The sequence below is a fragment of the Aquila chrysaetos genome, chromosome 13 (assembly GCF_900496995.4).
Source record: "Aquila chrysaetos chrysaetos chromosome 13, bAquChr1.4, whole genome shotgun sequence".
Lineage (NCBI taxonomy): Eukaryota > Metazoa > Chordata > Aves > Accipitriformes > Accipitridae > Aquila > Aquila chrysaetos.
This window is the reverse complement of record NC_044016.1, coordinates 38,336,964-38,353,963: the sequence shown is the minus strand read 5'-3', so window position 1 is coordinate 38,353,963 and position 17,000 is coordinate 38,336,964. Positions and strand designations below refer to the sequence as shown.

The window sequence follows — 17,000 nt, the reverse complement described above, 5'->3', positions numbered from 1 at the left end:
TTAAATCCTAAAGAAACCCAATATCTTGGCCATGTCAGAGTGCCGTACACCTGGAGCAAAGCTGCAGTCCTCCCTCCAGCCCCCAGCAAAGCCCTCTCCCCTGCCTTGCCTGGGCAACCTGCCCTCGCTCCGCAGGGCACCGTGCATTGCTTTGGCTTAGTCATTGTATTTCAGCATTGCTTCTATGAGAAGTTCATTAAAGCACTTGAACTATTGTGAAAAAACACACTGGAGACGAGCAACTTCGTTCTCAGCACATGGCAAAGTAGCTGCGGTGAGCCCTGGTGGGAAGCGTAGCCCTGACCCCACCCTGGTTATCCGGTGGTAAAACCTGGCGTGCAAAACCCAGCATGCAAAATCCAGTGTGCAAAACCCAGCACGCAAAACCCAGCACGCAAAATCCAGTGTGCAAATCCCAGCGTGCAAATCCAAGCGTGCAAAACCCAGCATGCAAAATCCCAGTGTGCAAATCCCAGCGTGCAAAACCCAGTCTGCAAAACTCAGCATGCAAAACCTGGCATACAAAGTCTGGCGTGTAAAACCTGGTGTGTAGGATCTGGTGTGTAAAACCTGGTGTGCAAAAGCCACCGTGCAAAATCCGGCACATAAAACCCAGATGCGAAACCCAGCGTGTGGGCTCGGCCGGTGTCCCTGGGGACAGCTGGGTGCGCTGGTGGCTCTGCACCAAGTGGGAAGTGAAAGCCAAAATGTTTTTGAGAAGCACCGACAGCGGCTCGAGAGGCAAAGATTAAAGTTTCTCACGTGAGAAGAGGAAGAGGAAACACGGCAGAAAATGAACTGGTGTGAAAACCCACAGCCTTCCACGTTCCCCTCCAGCCGGAGTCGTCCTGCAGAGGATCCTGCTCAGAGCAGTGCGGCTCCTCGGTCACATCTGCTTTTCATAAGGGGACCAGACAGACAATCCTGGCTCTGCTGCTTCACCCCGGGGCCAGATTTGGTTTCTCTGTTCCCAATGTGAGCATGGCTTTCAAAAGCCAGGAGCAGCTCTGGATGCTCCCTGTGAGATGCATGGCAGAGGCTCGATGCTCCTTTGCTTAAGGTCTTCGCACCGACCAAAGGCAAAGCCTTCATGGGGTGTTTCAAGCTGGGACATCCAAAATACAGCATTGCATCGGGGCGACTACAGAGGCGTGTGATGGACAGACGGAGGGACAAACAGCAGGGACCCGGCGTGCATTAAGGAAATGACAGCAGCCATCAGGCTGGGTGTTTGGTTTTGTCCCAATTCCCTCCCGCTGGGCTCCCAGGGATGAAGGTGCAGTCCGTAACGCAACAATTTGTGATGGCAGAAGGAACGAGAAGAAGTGGAGAAGCCCGAGCAGCCTGGTGGGTCCAGCTCCTTCCCTCCTGCAAGTGAGTAGGGACGGCAGGGGAGCACTTTTTTGACCTTCCAAAATCACCCAGCGTATCGCTTACCCCTGGAAAAGCAGCTTTTTACGTGACACCCTCTAAACCTGTGCCTGGACACGCATTAATCGCCAAGCGTGTGGTTTTGCTCACGCAGCCACACTCGATTTCACCTCCGCAGCCGGGACGAGGCCGAAGCTCATCCTGGCAACCGCTCCCCGCAGGGAGAGGTGAGGCCCTAGCAAAGCTCCCCAGCCTTTCCGCGAGGTTATACCTGTTATTAATACATTATAGTTGCCAGGATAAACTTTTTCTTTCCAGTTCTCGGAAGGGGTGTTGGAGCTGCGTGGGCACAAGCTGTGCTGCCACTCAGTGGCAACGCGCAGGAGGGTTCCTTGCCTTGCCGGCAGATTTTCAGCCCCTTCGAGGCAAGGAGAGGCTTTGTGCTTGTTTTTTTAACCAGGTTCATTTATTACTTATAGCATAAATATTTATATGTTTATTACAGGTGCTACAATACCATGGTGTATTTATAATATAGAAACAAATATTTATGGTTTTTTGCATTTGTAGTTATAAATTTCTATTTATATGTTTATATATTTATATTTGCCACTTTATACCAGCAATGTAATGTATACCTTGCATAGCCCTGCAGCGGTTCCCCCAATTATTGCCGCGCTATAAAATAACATTAACCCACCGCCCCCTCCTGGCCACGCCCCCCCGCCGCGGCCACGCCCTCCTCACGCCTAGCCACGCCTCTCACCTGCAACCACGCCTCCTCCCCCCGTGGCCACGCCTCCCCCTCATGCGTGGTCACGCCTCCGGGGGAATCCCTTCCCAGCCCACCCCCGCGATCCCTAGCGTCACGTGCGTGCGTGCGTGCGTCACGTCCGGCGGCGGGACCCGGAAGTGGCGAGGTGGCCGGTTGCTATGCGGCGGGCCGGCGACGGGCCGGGAGGTGAGCGCGGCCTTGGCTCTCCGGCTGGGGAGGGGGTAACGGGCGGCGGGGAGGGTCCCTTCGGGGCGGGTTTGGGTCGGGGGGAGCGCCTCTCGGCCCTCGGGACAGGCTCCGGCCGCCGGTGGTGCCGCCGCGCTTCTGGGGAGCGGGGTGTGGGGGGCTGAGACCGGGCCGGGCCTTGCGGCCTGCCCGCTGTTGTGGCCGTGAGGAAGGGGCAGGCGTCCTCCACAGCCCGCCGTGCTGACCTGCGGGCTGCCGGGGCCCTGTCCCCCTGCCCGTTCCCCTCCCTGCCGCCGCCCGGTGTGGGTTTGTGGGTGCCCCACGGGGCGGGAGTGGGCGGCTGCGGCTTGGCAGCCGCGCAGGGACTTCGTGGCACCTCAGGCAGGTGTTTTTGTAAGGATGGGGCGTGTGTGGAAGGGTTGTGAGACCAGCTGGGGGTGGTGGGAAAAGAGTGACGGTCCTGACCTGTGCTGAAGTGTTGGCATCTGCGTGGTGGTTGGGTTTTGGTGTTGGTTTTTTTAATGTTGCTGATGTTATGTTATGTCTGGAGTCTTTACGTTTTGGGGACTGGCCTTGCAGGTGGTAGCAGAGCTGAAGATACTCTGTTTATAAAGATCTTGTGTAGCAGGTGTGCTGCTGTGTGTGCCTAAATTCCTCTCCTCTCCCTGAGCGGAGCAGTGAATAGCTGTGCTCCAAGCAGGGTCAGCTAGAGCAGGTTACCCAGGGCTGTGACCAGTCAGGCTTTGAATGTCTCTGAGGATGGAGACTGCACAGCCTCTCTGAGCAACCTGCTCCAGTGTCCCACCACCCTCACAGTTTGGGTTTTTTTTTATATTCAGATGGAATTTCCTGTATTTCGGTTTGTGCCTGTTGCCTCTTGTCCTGTCACTGGGCACCACTGAGAAAAGAGTCTACTTCCTTCTTCTTTACATTCTCCAGTCAGATATTTATATGCATTCATGAGAGCTGTCTCCTCTCCACGTAAAACAGGCCCAGCTTTCTTGGCCTCTCATCATGGGAGAGATGCTTCAGTATCTTCAACATCTTTGTGGCCCTACAGTGAACTTGCTGTATGTATTTCTTGTTCTGGGGAGCCCCAAACTGGACCTAGCACTCCAAATGTGGCCTCACCAGTGCTGAGTAGAAGGGAAGGATCACCTCCCTTGACCTGCTGGCAGTGCTCTTCATAATGCTGTCTAGAAGATCATTTATGTTTTCTTTTTAATTCAGGAACAGAAGAGCAATGGCTTTGAGAATGGTTGATGTGCCTTGTCAGTCTGAGGTGACTGGCTGATGTTTGAACACCAGCTGGTCTTTCTCTCTGCTGGCCATCTCCCAAAATGGGGAGGTAAGAATCCCAAAGGAACTGTCAAATTAAATTGTGATGTCTTTTGAGTGAAGGACAGGGAACCTAATAATGAATTCATGGCTAATGATGAATTCAAAGGTGGGAATAGTGTCTTGACTACACTCAAGCCAGAGCATGACCAAAGCAAAGCTAGCGCAGAGCAAAGTAAGCATTTTGTCCTTAGCTGCTTTCAGAATGCATTGTGCTTCTTTTTGGTAGTAAAGTCCATTTTTAAAGCAGATTATCCTCTTTGAATTTTAGGATCAGCATCTCATGTTTGCTTCCTGCTTCTTGGCACTTCAGTATCTCTCCGGTGGGATGTCCGCGTATTCTCAACACCACTTTGCGACAGATTGTTGTGATAGGAATACTTGCTGCTGCTGTCTCTTTGCTTTACTACTCTCTGGTAGTCATCCGCAATAAGTATGGGCGTGCATACAGGGACAAAAGATTCCACAGGTGAGAGTTGAAAAGATTCTTGTGGAGAGGAATGAAATGTAGTTTTGGTGTGAAAGAGAAAGCACTGACAGGAAGCATCTATAAAATAAATGAATTGGCGGGGGGGGAGAAGTACGAGTAAAACTTCCTGCCTTTTTTTTTTTTTAATGAAACTTTCCTTATCTAGGTTGCTTATAATTAATCTTTCTAATGTCATATTTAATGTGTCTGTAGCAGTGCAGTAAAACTACAGGCACAAGAATGTTGTGTAATAAATTATTCTGGAAATTACTTTTGGTGTTTATTCTGGGAATTTGATTCTTATAGGTGGCATGGCACTTTTTTCTTCAGCAGCAGTACAGTAGTGAAAACTGTGATTCCTATGATGGAAACTGTTGTCCCGTTTTGAGTCTGACATTGAGAAAAACTTCCATATAGAACTTAATTGCCATGTAGTAATGCCTATTTTTCATCTAGATATCTTGCCCGAGTAACTGACACTGAAGCTACAGATACAAACAACCCCAATCTGAACTATGGAATCGTTGTGGACTGTGGCAGCAGTGGCTCTAGGATTTTTGTGTATTGTTGGCCAAGGCACAACGGTAATCCGCATGATCTGTTGGACATCAAACAGATGAGGGACAAAAACAGAAAACCAGTGGTTATGAAAATTAAACCAGGTACTGGAAAGAAATTAATTTTAGATGCAATTTTCTAGATAGTTGCCTATCCTAACTTTGCTTCTTCAAACCCTATGTTTAAAATGTCTGGGTGAAGGACACTTGCAAGTTGTCAGCATAGCACTCCTCCAGATTTCTTTGGGTTTGCTTTGCAGAGAGCTTTGTTCAGCTTTAAAGCTTGAAACGTGACACTGATGGGCAGGAGGGAGAGGTTTCTCAGTGAACTAAGACAGTTGCTGGTTCAGTTGTCAGTTAACTTGGTTCTGTTTATTCAATGAATAAATAATTGGCTTTCTGTAAAGCTGTTTGAACCAATTATAGAAATAGGTAATATATCTAATACAGGTTTTTGTTTATTGTTTAGAGGATGATTAAGTGTTAGCTTCATTCTTATTTTCTTATTTCTGTAGTTGATTTCCTGGGTTTGGCTTTGGGTTGTTGATTTCTTCTCTGTGTGTTGGTTGTCAAGATTTCCCAGAAAATGCCCAAAGCTTGAGTTGCTTCACTCTCATATTTATCTGTTTCACTAGGCATTTCAGAGTTTGCCAGCTCTCCTGAAAAGGTCAGTGATTATATCTCTCCACTTCTGAGCTTTGCAGCTGAACATGTGCCACGTGCAAAACACAAAGAGACTCCTCTTTATATTCTATGTACTGCAGGAATGAGGATTCTGCCAGAAAGGTTATTGGCTGTCTTATTTTTAGCATTTAGAATAGCAGTCCTGGCGTGACTATTTTTAACTGTTCAAAATGTAATTTTGCAGCCAGCAGAAGGCAATACTTGAAGATCTGCTCACTGATATTCCCGTGCATTTTGATTTTCTGTTTTCGGACTCACATGCAGAGGTTATTTCGGGGAAACAGGAAGGTAGGTTAACGTTGGAAAAATTATCTTTGAAATCTTTATTACTTTCATGGTACAACTTGGATAATTTTGTTGTTGTTGTTGCTTTTTAAAATTCTGGTTTGGTTGAGAGACCTTATTCCTCAGTAGCGACATATGGGATGTGGAGATGATCATCTGCTGTGATTTTCTAACTTCTCAAAATGTTTTCTAATTAGCAGTGAAATAAGTTATCTGTATTTAGCAGGAATTTTAGTCCATTTTCTCTGGCTTTGGGGAGGGAGGGTTAAGGATAAGGTACAACTTTCTCGATGGAAGAAACTTTGCAGTGAAAAATGGTTTCTAAAGGAGTGATGTTTTGATGTGATCAGCTCACTAGAGACTTAAAATCACTTTAAAAGCTAACGTGCTTACTTCTTCTGAAACTTACACATTGGACAGTCTTTAACACATTGAACTAGGATTTTTATCATTGACTTGGGAGAGAAGGACTAGAATAACTTGTCAGGAATATTTAACTTCAAAGTATTTTATATATTAAAATATGAGCAGTGATATATCTTAACTCATATGCAAAAAATCCCTCTTTGTTTTTAAGATTATAAGTACCAGATATTCCTGAAATGTGCAAATATGTTTTCTTATGCATGTAGGAGTATATGCATGGATTGGCATCAACTTTGTTCTTGGAAGATTTGAACACACAGATGATGGTAGGTATCTTAATTGTGAATTGGATTTGAGGAAGTACATTCCTTCGAGTACGTACCTGTGCTTTCACTGTTGATGGTATGTTTTTAGACAGAGATGTTAGTGAATAGTGTGTGTGCAGATGCTGATGTTGCCTTAATTCATATGTGAAATTTCAATGATCTGCATTGCTACAGAAAAGAAGTTAACTATACGTAGTGTACTGCTGCTTTAGACCCTCCCTAGTTGTATTTCTTAATGGCTATTCATTGTTTTATCCAGAGGATGAAGCGATTGTGGAGGTGCATGTCCCAGGCAGTGAAAACAAAGAGGCCATCTTTCGTAAGAGGACAGTGGGTATTCTTGACATGGGCGGAGTGTCGACTCAGATAGCATACGAAGTCCCTAAAACTGTAAGCTTTGCCTCTTCACAGCAGGTTATTATCTGTGCAACTTTCTTCTTTTCCTTTTGATTTATTTTAACGCATATTCGTTGTTTTGTTTTCTTTGTTTTGAGTCCTATTCTTCATTACATCACATTCCAAAACCAAGGCAAGAGAAGATGGCAAATACGAGTCCTTCATCAGCTAAGCAATTCATTTGTATTTTGTTCGTTCAGAAAGTTTATTTCAGTTAGTATAATTTGCCACTAATTTTTAAGTGGACGTGCATTCTTTGTGTGTGTGCATGTATGTATGTACAATTTTTAAATTTGTGTTACACTTAAGAGACTGTATTCTGGAGTTTAGAAACCAAGAGTTGTGTGGCTCTTCTTTTCTATAAGAACTTATATAAGATGGGACTTTTCCTTCAAGTTGGGTTGGTAGAAAATGAATTAACAGGACACAGGGGTAACAGTACCGTTTGTTTAAATATCACCCAAGTCCTCAGCACAGGTCATCTGTTGTAGGAAGCAAATTTCTTTGTTACAAGTCTTAAATGGAATGTAAATTGCTCTAACTTCAATCTACCGAGTTCTAGAGTAATTCCTGAATTTTTGAAGTTGGATAACCTCCAATTAATTTAGAGAAATTATCTAAAATAAGAATACCATAAAAGCCCTATGTTTTGACTCTCAATGCACTGTTATAATGATGTACGTATATTTTTTTTTTTTTTTAAATCTTCCTGTGAAATGATGCATTTTCATTATTGCAGGTTTTAATAACTACACTGCCTTTCAGACAGATGGCATAACAAATAGTTTGGACTGTTAAACAAAAATATGGGCATTTAGATTCAGAGCAGATTGTCCCAGTGAAGTATGAACTGGAAATAGGAAGAGTTGCAGACAATTGATGATGACTGTTGTATGGCTCTGTCTGAACACAAGCCAATATAAAATAGGTATTCTGGTCATGGAACCTGTCCAGGTTCCCATACAGAGAATGACAAGAGAGTCAAACAACTGACTGTGACACTTACAGTGCTAGTGCTGTTTTTCATTTACAATGTCAGTTGGAAGCCGTGCAATGTTACGCTACGTTTCTGAGCGCATTCTACATGAAGTGCGTCTGCTACGCATCTCTTAAATATCTGAAAAGCTACTGCAAGTGACTGATGTATGGTATGGGAGGAGAGCTGAGTGACTGACAGGCCTGCTGAAAAGCTTGAGAACTCCAGATTGGAAAATGAAGAACAGCTCTGCTGGGCAGACCATAAATCTACTTAAGCTAGCAATCAGTAGTATGGGGACTCAGTCAGAAATGGTAGCATTGAGGTTAGTAGCCACAGCGCATACTTTTTCATAGGAAAAGATACTTTAGTGTCCTTAGTGGCAGTTCCTGGCCTTTACAGTTCATTGAGTGTCAGTAGCAATAATGCAGTTCTCTGCAATCAATATGCTTTGCTCTCCCTATGAAGTAGAAGGTAATGTGGACCCATGAAAAGCAAAATAGATGAGTAAGGAGTGAAGTTTTTAAGATGGCAAGGTCATCTAGTTGTCCAAAGAACTCGTCTTTAGGTTCTGGTTCATATTGTTTATACCTAATCTTGGTGCTTGTGTTCCTACAGGAGGAAGTAGCCAAGAACTTACTTGCAGAATTCAACTTGGGTTGTGATGCTCATCAAACTGAGCATGTGTATAGGGTCTACGTTGCAACGTTCCTTGGCTTTGGAGGAAATGCAGCACGCCAGAGATATGAAGACAGTCTATTTACCAGTACAGTGCTTAAAAACAGGTAGCTGGCTGCAGTCACTTGGGGATATGGGTTCTGTGCATCACTAGGCTCAGTAACCCCCTAACTTGAATATATTTAGTAAAATGTCCTGACAAAAAACTTAATTTCTACAGCGTGCTGCACGCAATGCTGAAGTTTCTTTAAATGAGGATGCTCTGTTTTGATGCTGTTGTATCTCGGAGCTTGATGTTTCTGATATGCAGTTGTTACTGTGCTTGCTCTTTTATACAGACTGCTGAGCAAACAGACTGGTATGACTTCTGATTCACCCTACCTAGATCCTTGCCTGCCCCTGGATGCTCAGGATGAGATCCAGCAGAACGGACAGATCATGTATTTGCGGGGAACAGGAGATTTTAATCTGTGTCGTGAAATTATTCAACCATTCATGAATAAGACTAATGAAACGCAGACATCACTTAATGGTGTCTATCAGCCTGCTGTGCACTTTCAGAACAGTGAATTCTATGGTTTCTCAGAGTTCTACTACTGCACTGAGGATGTGTTACGCATGGGAGGAGATTACAATGCTGCTAAATTTACTAAAGCCGCAAAGGTAAAGTGTTCTTGATACAACCTTTTTCTAATTCAAAACAACTACTCTCTAGAAGCGTTTTGTTCTGAAGGTCTTGCAACGAAACTCTTCCTTTAAAGATCCAAAATCCTTTTACCCTGCAATGAACTATCACAGGGCATCTCTTTTCCTCACTGGGTTTTCTTTTAGAATACTTGTTTTAAGGCACAGTAGTAAAATTGACTGTAGAGGGAATGGGACTCACAGTAGTCAAGTTCTGGCAGATCTATTGATAACGGGGAAATCCATGCGGCTTCCACCCCTTGCTGCTTTTTAGGAATGTCTTAGTTGTTGTTAGAAAAAGATTTCCTTTTCGTCTTGCTTTATACATTTTATACCAGTTTCCCATGTGTTACTCATAACAAGGATCAATCTGTTGGGGACAGTTTAAAGTAAGGCTACAACATAAATTAGAGGAATAGGACTTGCTTTGTCAATGCCCTAAAAATAGGTTGTCTATTTTTCATCTCCAAGTACATAACCGAAGAGTTTAAGTGCTGCTGAATATTTACTTAACCACAAATGCCACGTATGGATCAAAATGTTACAGAAAATGAAATTTGTGATCTGACTTATTAACAGTGCAAGGGAAGCCATTATTTTTGAGTTTTCTACCTTTCTGTATTTACAGACCATTCTATCTGGTGGCATTTTTTTTCTTCTCAAGGCAGAAGCAAAGTTGAAGTCTGTCATGGTTTAACCCCAGCCAGCAACTAAGCACCACGCAGCTGCTCGCTCACTTCCCCCCCACCCAGTGGGATGGGGGAGAGAATCGGGGAAAAAAAGTAAAACTTGCGGGCTGAGATAAGAACAGTTTAATAGAAGGGAAAGGAAGAAAATAATAATGATGATAACAATAATAAAATGACAATCATAATAATAATAATTGGAATATACAAAACAAGTGATGCACAATGCTCATCACTCACTGACTGATACCCAGTTAGTTCCCAAGCAGCAATCTGCCCTCCTGGGCCAACTCCCCCCAGTTTATATACTGGGCATGATGTCACACAGTATGGCATACCCCTTTGGCCAGTTGGGGTCAGCTGTCCTGGCTGTGTCCCCTCCCGACTTCTCGTGCCCCTCCAGCCTTCTTGCAGGCTGGGCATGAGAAGCTGAACAATCCTTGACTTAGTCTAAACACTACTTAGCAACAACTGAAAACATCAGTGTGTGATCAACATTCTTCTCCTGCTAAATCCAAAACATACACTATACCAGCTACTAGGAAGAGAATTAACTCTGTCCCAGCAGAAACCAGGATAAAGTCTTTTTTTTTTTTTCTTTTTTTTTTTTCCCCAAGGATTATTGTGCCACGAAGTGGTCTGTCCTACGGGAACGTTTTGACCGTGGTCTTTATGCATCACATGCTGATCTCCACAGATTGAAGTAAGTATTTGTGTTTGTACAGCAAATTCGTTCATGCAGAGTTGCCAGGGAGAGGTCATGTCCAAATGATCCGTTTAATGAAATCATTGAAAGTGTGAATATAACCTTAAATATTGCATCAGCCATAAAAAAAGTACTGATAGTTATGTGTCTAATTGTGCTCCCCTGTCCTCTGGGACTCTGTAACTGCTGGCCTGACCATATGCCACTCTTTCTATAGGTACCAGTGTTTTAAGTCTGCCTGGATGTATGAAGTATTTCACAGTGGCTTCTCTTTCCCTGTGAGTTACAGCAATTTGAAAACAGCTCTGCAGGTTTATGATAAAGAGGTGCAATGGACCTTGGGAGCCATTCTTTACCGAACACGGTTTTTACCTTTAAGGTACCAGTTGTTTTCTCAAATGTCTGGAAAGAGCATTTAGGTGGAAGGTATGGGAGTTTTGTGAGGGAAGAAGTATGGTGATAGCAAAATAGCTGACAGATAGGGGGAGACAAGATGTTGTTTCTAGCGCATTATATATAACCTCAGTACGTATTTCAGGTAGCTCAAGTAATGCTTTATAAGGACTTCTTCTAAAATGGGTTCGGTTTCCTGTTGTAAGATAGTTTGGAGGCAAAGTTAGATTTGCAACTTATGTGTGTTATCCCTTTGGTTCTTTTCAGAGACATCCAGCAAGAAAACTTCCGTGCAAGTCACTCCCACTGGAGGAGCTTCTCATTTGTTTACAATCACTATTTGTTTTTTGTCTGTTTTCTGATTGTGCTGCTCTCCATCCTGCTTTACCTGTTAAGGCTCAGACGGATCCACAGGCGAATGTTGCGCAACAGCTCGTCTACTTCCCTATGGATTGAGGAAGGCCTCCCACCACAGAAGATCGCAGGACCCTTATGAGATGCTGTGATGGAGAGCTTTTATTGGACTTGCTACACAAAAAGCCATTTTTGCCTCAGGGTTCCTCCTTTTTGTCCCTTTAAACCATTGAAGAAGCAGATTTCCCAGAGCGTGTAATACAGCTAGGCTTTGGAAATGTGGGAAAATGGGGTCAACTTGGCTTAGTCTCATTAGACAATATCTGCCAAAAATTACTTTTTTTTTTTTTTTAATATTGCACTTTTGTGTGTAATGGGACGAGCAAAGGCTCGCTGTCAGTAAATGAGTAGCAGCAGCTTAAGCTACGTACGGTAAGAGAATGAGTGTGAATTCTCATCCTTTGGGTGAGATTGTGAAATATGGCTAGCTAGGATGAATGAGGACTGTTTTTATGTTCTATTTCAGATTCCAGGATTGATATCACTTGACTTCTTAATTCTGAGTCTCCTCAGTCAAAGAAAAGGAAGTGCAGGGTTTTCCAAAGCAGTAAGAAAACAACCTTTTAGGACAGCTTATCTGATTTTATATTCTGGAATAAGTACTGTGATGGAGAAGACAAATCTATTGCACCCAATGCTGTGCTTCCACAAAACTGCTTAAATCAGTTTTGTTTACTTGTGACAGTTTCCCCTTTTGTCTTGGAAGCTATATCCTCATAGTGGCAAAAGTCACGACCTTTTAGTCCTTTATTTCTGTTTCATAATCATTCAGAGATCTCCCTGAAACTCCAGTAAGGTGAAGAGAACTGGAATATACCTAGGCTTTTGTTTCTGCTAGAGTAGACATGCACAGTGTCTTTTATTTTTTTTGAGTACTGATTTGTTAATTTATATTTTATTTAAAACTGTTAATTTTACTTGAAAGTAAATTTGTCCATGATTAAAAGTGGGATTTATATGAACTTTTGGTGTATGGATATTTATTGCACAGTATCACTTCTGTTCTCACGGTTTGTGTCCAACTGGCAAAACTTTCTTGTCTTCTACTAGGCGTGAATGTGCTGGAAAACTAGATGCTGTTTTCGGTATTGGAGAAGTAGACACATTGATACCGTTTTTGTCGTACTTAAGGTGCAGTTTATTGATCTAAAAATCTCGATACTTTCAATTGTTTTATTGTCTCCTTTCACTATACTTGCTTTTGCCTTTTGACTGTATAGGAAATCTAGGCTTGGTCTGCTGAACTGCAGCTAAAATTAGGTGCTAAACTTCCTGCTCCTTCCATCCAGTGTCTGGTAGGTGGCTGTGTTGCAGTCATAAGAATTAACTGGATATGTGGTGGAATTTTGAAATGGCAACAGAATCTTTAACTGAATGTTCAGAAATAACAAAAAGTGTCTTCCTTTTATAAAGGACTTTTTGTACCTGACAAATCTAAGCACTTCACCAGCTGAGAGTCTGTTTTGCATTTTGCTGGGTTTTGGGCACCATCTGAGTGACTAATTAGATAATACACCTCTTGCTTCTGATATCTGGAACTGTGGTACAAACTTGTTGCACTCATAGGCTGATAAGAATTATCAGAAAACTGACATTGCCAGTTGTTACAGAGCCTGTACTTCCTGTTTCTGAGATGCCTAAAACTAGAGTACAGAGCCTTTAATTGCATGCTTAGATAAAGCAGCCCCCTTTGGACAAAGGCTGACGTTAGTGGTAAAGGGGAGAGGAAGTATCAGTGTGTGATTTGGCAAAATCCAGGCAGCTGCCAAGCATCTCTTAGCACAAAAGATAGTGTCTCAAATGTAGCAAGCAAAAAAAAAACCAAAAACCAAACAACCAAAAAAAACCTCAAAAAAAGCCAATAAAAAATGTATGAAAATCATAAAAACATTAAAAAGTTGAAGGAAGAATGTTTCGGACCTAAAATAGAATTTCCTTTTAGATGCTGCAGTATTTTCTTTGTAGCGAAGTTTTTAACATGTAAGAGAATGCTCCAAAAAAAAAATCATCTTAACACATAACTTTAAAATTGATTCTTTAATAGAATCAGAAGCTCATTCTTATTAAATAATGGACAGTCATGGAAAAAAACCTATTCTGGCCTTAACTAAGGTGGTGTAAACATTTTTGAAAGGAAAAACAATTGTCTGAAGTAATGTATGTCCTGGTTGAACCAAATGCAGGATTTTGACTTTGCTTTCTTATTTTGTAGGATGGACAAACTATGGCTGTGCACAATGAAGTATGTGTTTTATGGCCCCCAGAGCTTAAGATTTTAGTAGAACAAGCTGCAGCTAGCAAGCTTGGTGAATACAGTAGGGACAGGTACAGCATTGGGATAATGGAGACAGATTGGTCTTGTGCTTACATAAAGCATCGTGTGCCTGCTTTAGGGTTTCCACACTCGTTTTTGAAAGCACCACACTGGGGAATGAAGATATGAAGCAGGAGTGTTTGGAATGTGAAGAAAGATAAGATGGTGAATGGTGGTGAGAAAGTGATCAGGAAAATGGGGCATGAATGGGCAGGAAGCTTTCCATGGACCAGTGACTGCTCTGCAGTGTGCAGTGTCTTTTTTTTTTTTTTTCTTTGACTTTTTTTCTGCTCCAGGATCCTAGCAGTTTCATCCTGCTTTTTCTAGTGATTTGGTTCAGGAAGGGCAGAATAAAGGTGACCCAATACACAATTTCCTCCTGTAATGGTAAAAAGATACTGCCAGCAGAGATTGGTTGTGGGAGCAGCTACTGTTCATTAAAAATCTAAGCAGTGCATGAAAAAACAGATTCAAACAAGTCTAAGGCCTAGAAACTTAAACAACCTTTCTTCAGTCATGCAAAGTAGTGCACTGAGGCCTGTTTTATATCTCTTTTTTCCTCTCATTCAGATATCAGGTGGTAAAGTGCTTGGTAAGGAGAGCAGGTGTCAGGGTGCTTCAGAGTGAGGTGGGGGGTGAACTTTTAGTATCTTCAAAACTAAAACCAGCTGGCTCTTATCTGCTTGGGGACTTGCTTTCCTAAATTCTTTAAGGTCTTTTAAGAAATCTCATTAGATGCTTAGGTGCCCCTCCCTGTGCATGAGAAGGGTCAATTTGTCATGGTAATGCTAGTCACTGAGCCTCACTTTCACAGCTTGCTGGGGTTTTTTTCTTCCAATAAACTGTTTCCCCCAGTTGCTTCTTGGATTTGTATTTCTTTGTGCAGGTTTTCTGCTGCATTATGTCTTTATGGTTGTGATGCTAACTGAGAGATTTGAGGGGAATGGGCTGAGTTTCTTTAAACCCTGACTCTCAGCTTTTCCATCCATGGCCATGCAGTCTCACACACTGGTAGGAGTACAGTGAGCTTCAAGGGGTTGAGTATACTGGGAGAGCAGCACTGGGAGCCTGTTTACTTCCAGCAAGCTGGGAGTTAAGCCCCTTGATCTCACACAGGTATAGGGGGCACAGCAGAGGCAGCTGAGTTAATTAAGTTTCCTAAAGGTGCACAGGAGAGAGCCATCATACTCATTAGAAGCAAGAGCCTATAAGGGCTGGGAGAGCACAAGGCTAAGGAAGAACAGACAGTGCTGTGCTCTGGTGTGGTGCTTTTTGGAGAGGTTACTGCTTATCTGAGGTATTCTAGCTTTGAAGTGAAGGCTTTTAGCCCTGTTGGAGAAGGTGGGGTTGTGTTTTCATTGCTGTGGAACCATGGGGAAGGTGCAGTAGAAGTGTGGTAGGATGCTATGAAGGGGAGCAAAGTGTGCAGCGTGGTTTGCGGTGAGGAACTGAAACAGAAAACCAAGCCTAAAACTGACTGGTGGCTTTGGATTGATTTAGCAGCAGTCCTGGGGTAGATTGCTGTTGCTTGGAGAGCAGTGAGTGTGTTGAGAGGAATTTCAGTAGATTCTTAGGCTGTGGGTCTAAAAAGGTTGATGGTCCTTGGTCTGTACCTTTGGAAAGAGTAGAGCACTAATGACTCGGAAACTCTGGCTTTTGCTTCTTTCATGAGGTGGTTTTGATGCTCTAACTGGGTTGTGCTTGGGGTTTGGGTATGGAAGAGAATAGGGATTTTGTCCTGGGAAAGTGTGTTTTAGAAGAAAGGACATTAAAAACCAGCTTTGAGTACTAGCCTAACCATCAGGGCAGTGTAGGGCAACAAAATAGTGCTGAGCATGTTGGCCTGATTATATATTTATGTTTGGGTTTGTAGTGCGATCAGAGAGCGTGTCTGTGTAAGGAAGCAACAGGAGCACCCTGCAGATCACTCTGCTCCCATAGCCTCACTGCTGGTGTGTCTGTGAGGCCGATGGGATGGCCTGTGGGGTAGGATTGGGATTGGGGAACAGTCTGTTCCTCATGGGCACCTCCTCTGGGGTGCTCCAAGTGCTGTTGTTTAATGGGTAAAGAGACTTTTGCAGTCCAGCCCCCAACACAGGGGGGAGATTGAGCTGCGCATCATCCTTCTGTGTAATGCAGCACGAGATCTCAGCGCACAGACTGTGTGAGGCCCTTCCTGCAAGGCCTTTGTGCGAGTTCATTGCATGTTAGTATTTGCTATATTGAGGCTGACAGATGCGCGGGTGCCTTTAATTGCTTTAAGAGCTTAAAGCCCACAAGGCACGGGGAGGAGGCACAGATTTTCAAAAGCAATCAGCTAAGTGCCAAACCTAAATGCCTGGATTTACAAGACTGCAGTGCTTTTTGGTGCTTGAACCTGTGGGAAGTGTTTGCAAATTCAGCTCTTCTTTGAAAATCTGGCTGTAGTGTCCCAATAATTAGAATTACCGTGCGTGTGGTCGGTTTTTGTTTTGTTTCATTCCCCCTGCCAGGTGTTTGCAGGATGGAGCAGGGACTGTGGAATAGCAGGAAGAAGTTTGTGACATCTCCTGAGGAGGAGACTAAAACCATATTATTCTTACAGCTCTTTTGCAGCTCCAAATGAAAGCGTGGGGGGGGGAGGGGAGAAGCTTTTCCATCCCACCCATGGACAAGCCTGCTCCAAAGAGACTACACCAAGCAACAACACCAGGGGAAACATGATTCCCTTAAGAGACTTAGCAATACCTGTTTTCACTCAGTGCCTGTTCCTGGGCTCAGATTCCCAAGCCACAATGGTAATGTTTATCTGTTTGTGTCTGTTTCTGCATTAACATGCTTTATTTTCTTTCTTCTGCTTCTCCTATTCACCTTGTCCTTTCTCCAGGTCCATTAAGGACAGGTAAGGCATGTGGAAAAGCACAGAGGGGAGGCAAGGGCACTGCTCTTTGACCTATCCCAGTGACCTGGAAAGGACAGGTGAATGATACTGAAGCTTTTGGCTTCATGGCCCCTTAAACGCATCACTCTTCTTCTTGTTGTTGTGTTTTTGTGTGTGGAAAATGTCCAAAGGAAACAAGGCCAAATGTGGCCCCTAATGGAAGAAGTGGTTGGGAGACAAAATATACCCATGAGAAAGGTAGGGTATGATGGAGAGGGTGGGGAAGGGAGGAAGCACACGGCTCTTCCAGGAACACCAGCCTTAAGGAGGTAGCCCTGGAGCTTGTGGAAACAAAAGGGTTTTCTGTCTCTGCAGCACTTAGCGAAGGGGACAGTCAATAGTAGTGACTTGATGGCATGCCTGATCGGGGGCACCTTGTTCTTACTTGTCCCATTGTTTCTGCCATTGTTGCTACTAAATAACGCATGAAGCTCATTGAAAGCTGAAATGAGCCTCGTGAGGACTTGCTGTGTCCC

The 17,000-nt window shown here is 43.6% G+C and overlaps 1 protein-coding gene across 4 annotated transcripts; it reads left to right on the top strand.

Annotated features, from left to right (window-relative positions):
• The first annotated feature begins 1,355 nt into the window (after positions 1 to 1,355).
• ENTPD4 (ectonucleoside triphosphate diphosphohydrolase 4) lies at positions 1,356 to 12,252 on the top strand. 4 transcript variants are annotated; one of them, XM_041128397.1, is made up of 14 exons: positions 2,272 to 2,332; positions 3,323 to 3,402; positions 3,563 to 3,680; positions 3,942 to 4,139; positions 4,596 to 4,801; positions 5,332 to 5,482; positions 5,565 to 5,668; positions 6,298 to 6,357; positions 6,617 to 6,771; positions 8,348 to 8,514; positions 8,746 to 9,070; positions 10,395 to 10,480; positions 10,701 to 10,862; positions 11,144 to 12,252. In XM_041128397.1, exons 3-14 carry the CDS (start codon positions 3,673 to 3,675, stop codon positions 11,370 to 11,372), a joined length of 1,851 nt encoding a protein of 616 aa, XP_040984331.1. In that variant the 5' UTR covers positions 2,272 to 2,332; positions 3,323 to 3,402; positions 3,563 to 3,672; the 3' UTR covers positions 11,373 to 12,252. The 4 variants fall into 4 exon arrangements, with proteins under 4 accessions (XP_029891292.1, XP_029891290.1, XP_040984331.1 ...); XM_030035432.2 differs by lacking the exons at positions 2,272 to 2,332; positions 3,323 to 3,402 and adding an exon at positions 1,356 to 1,374; XM_030035430.2 differs by lacking the exon at positions 3,323 to 3,402 and having other exon boundaries at positions 2,246 to 2,332.
• Positions 12,253 to 17,000: the final 4,748 nt, after the last annotated feature.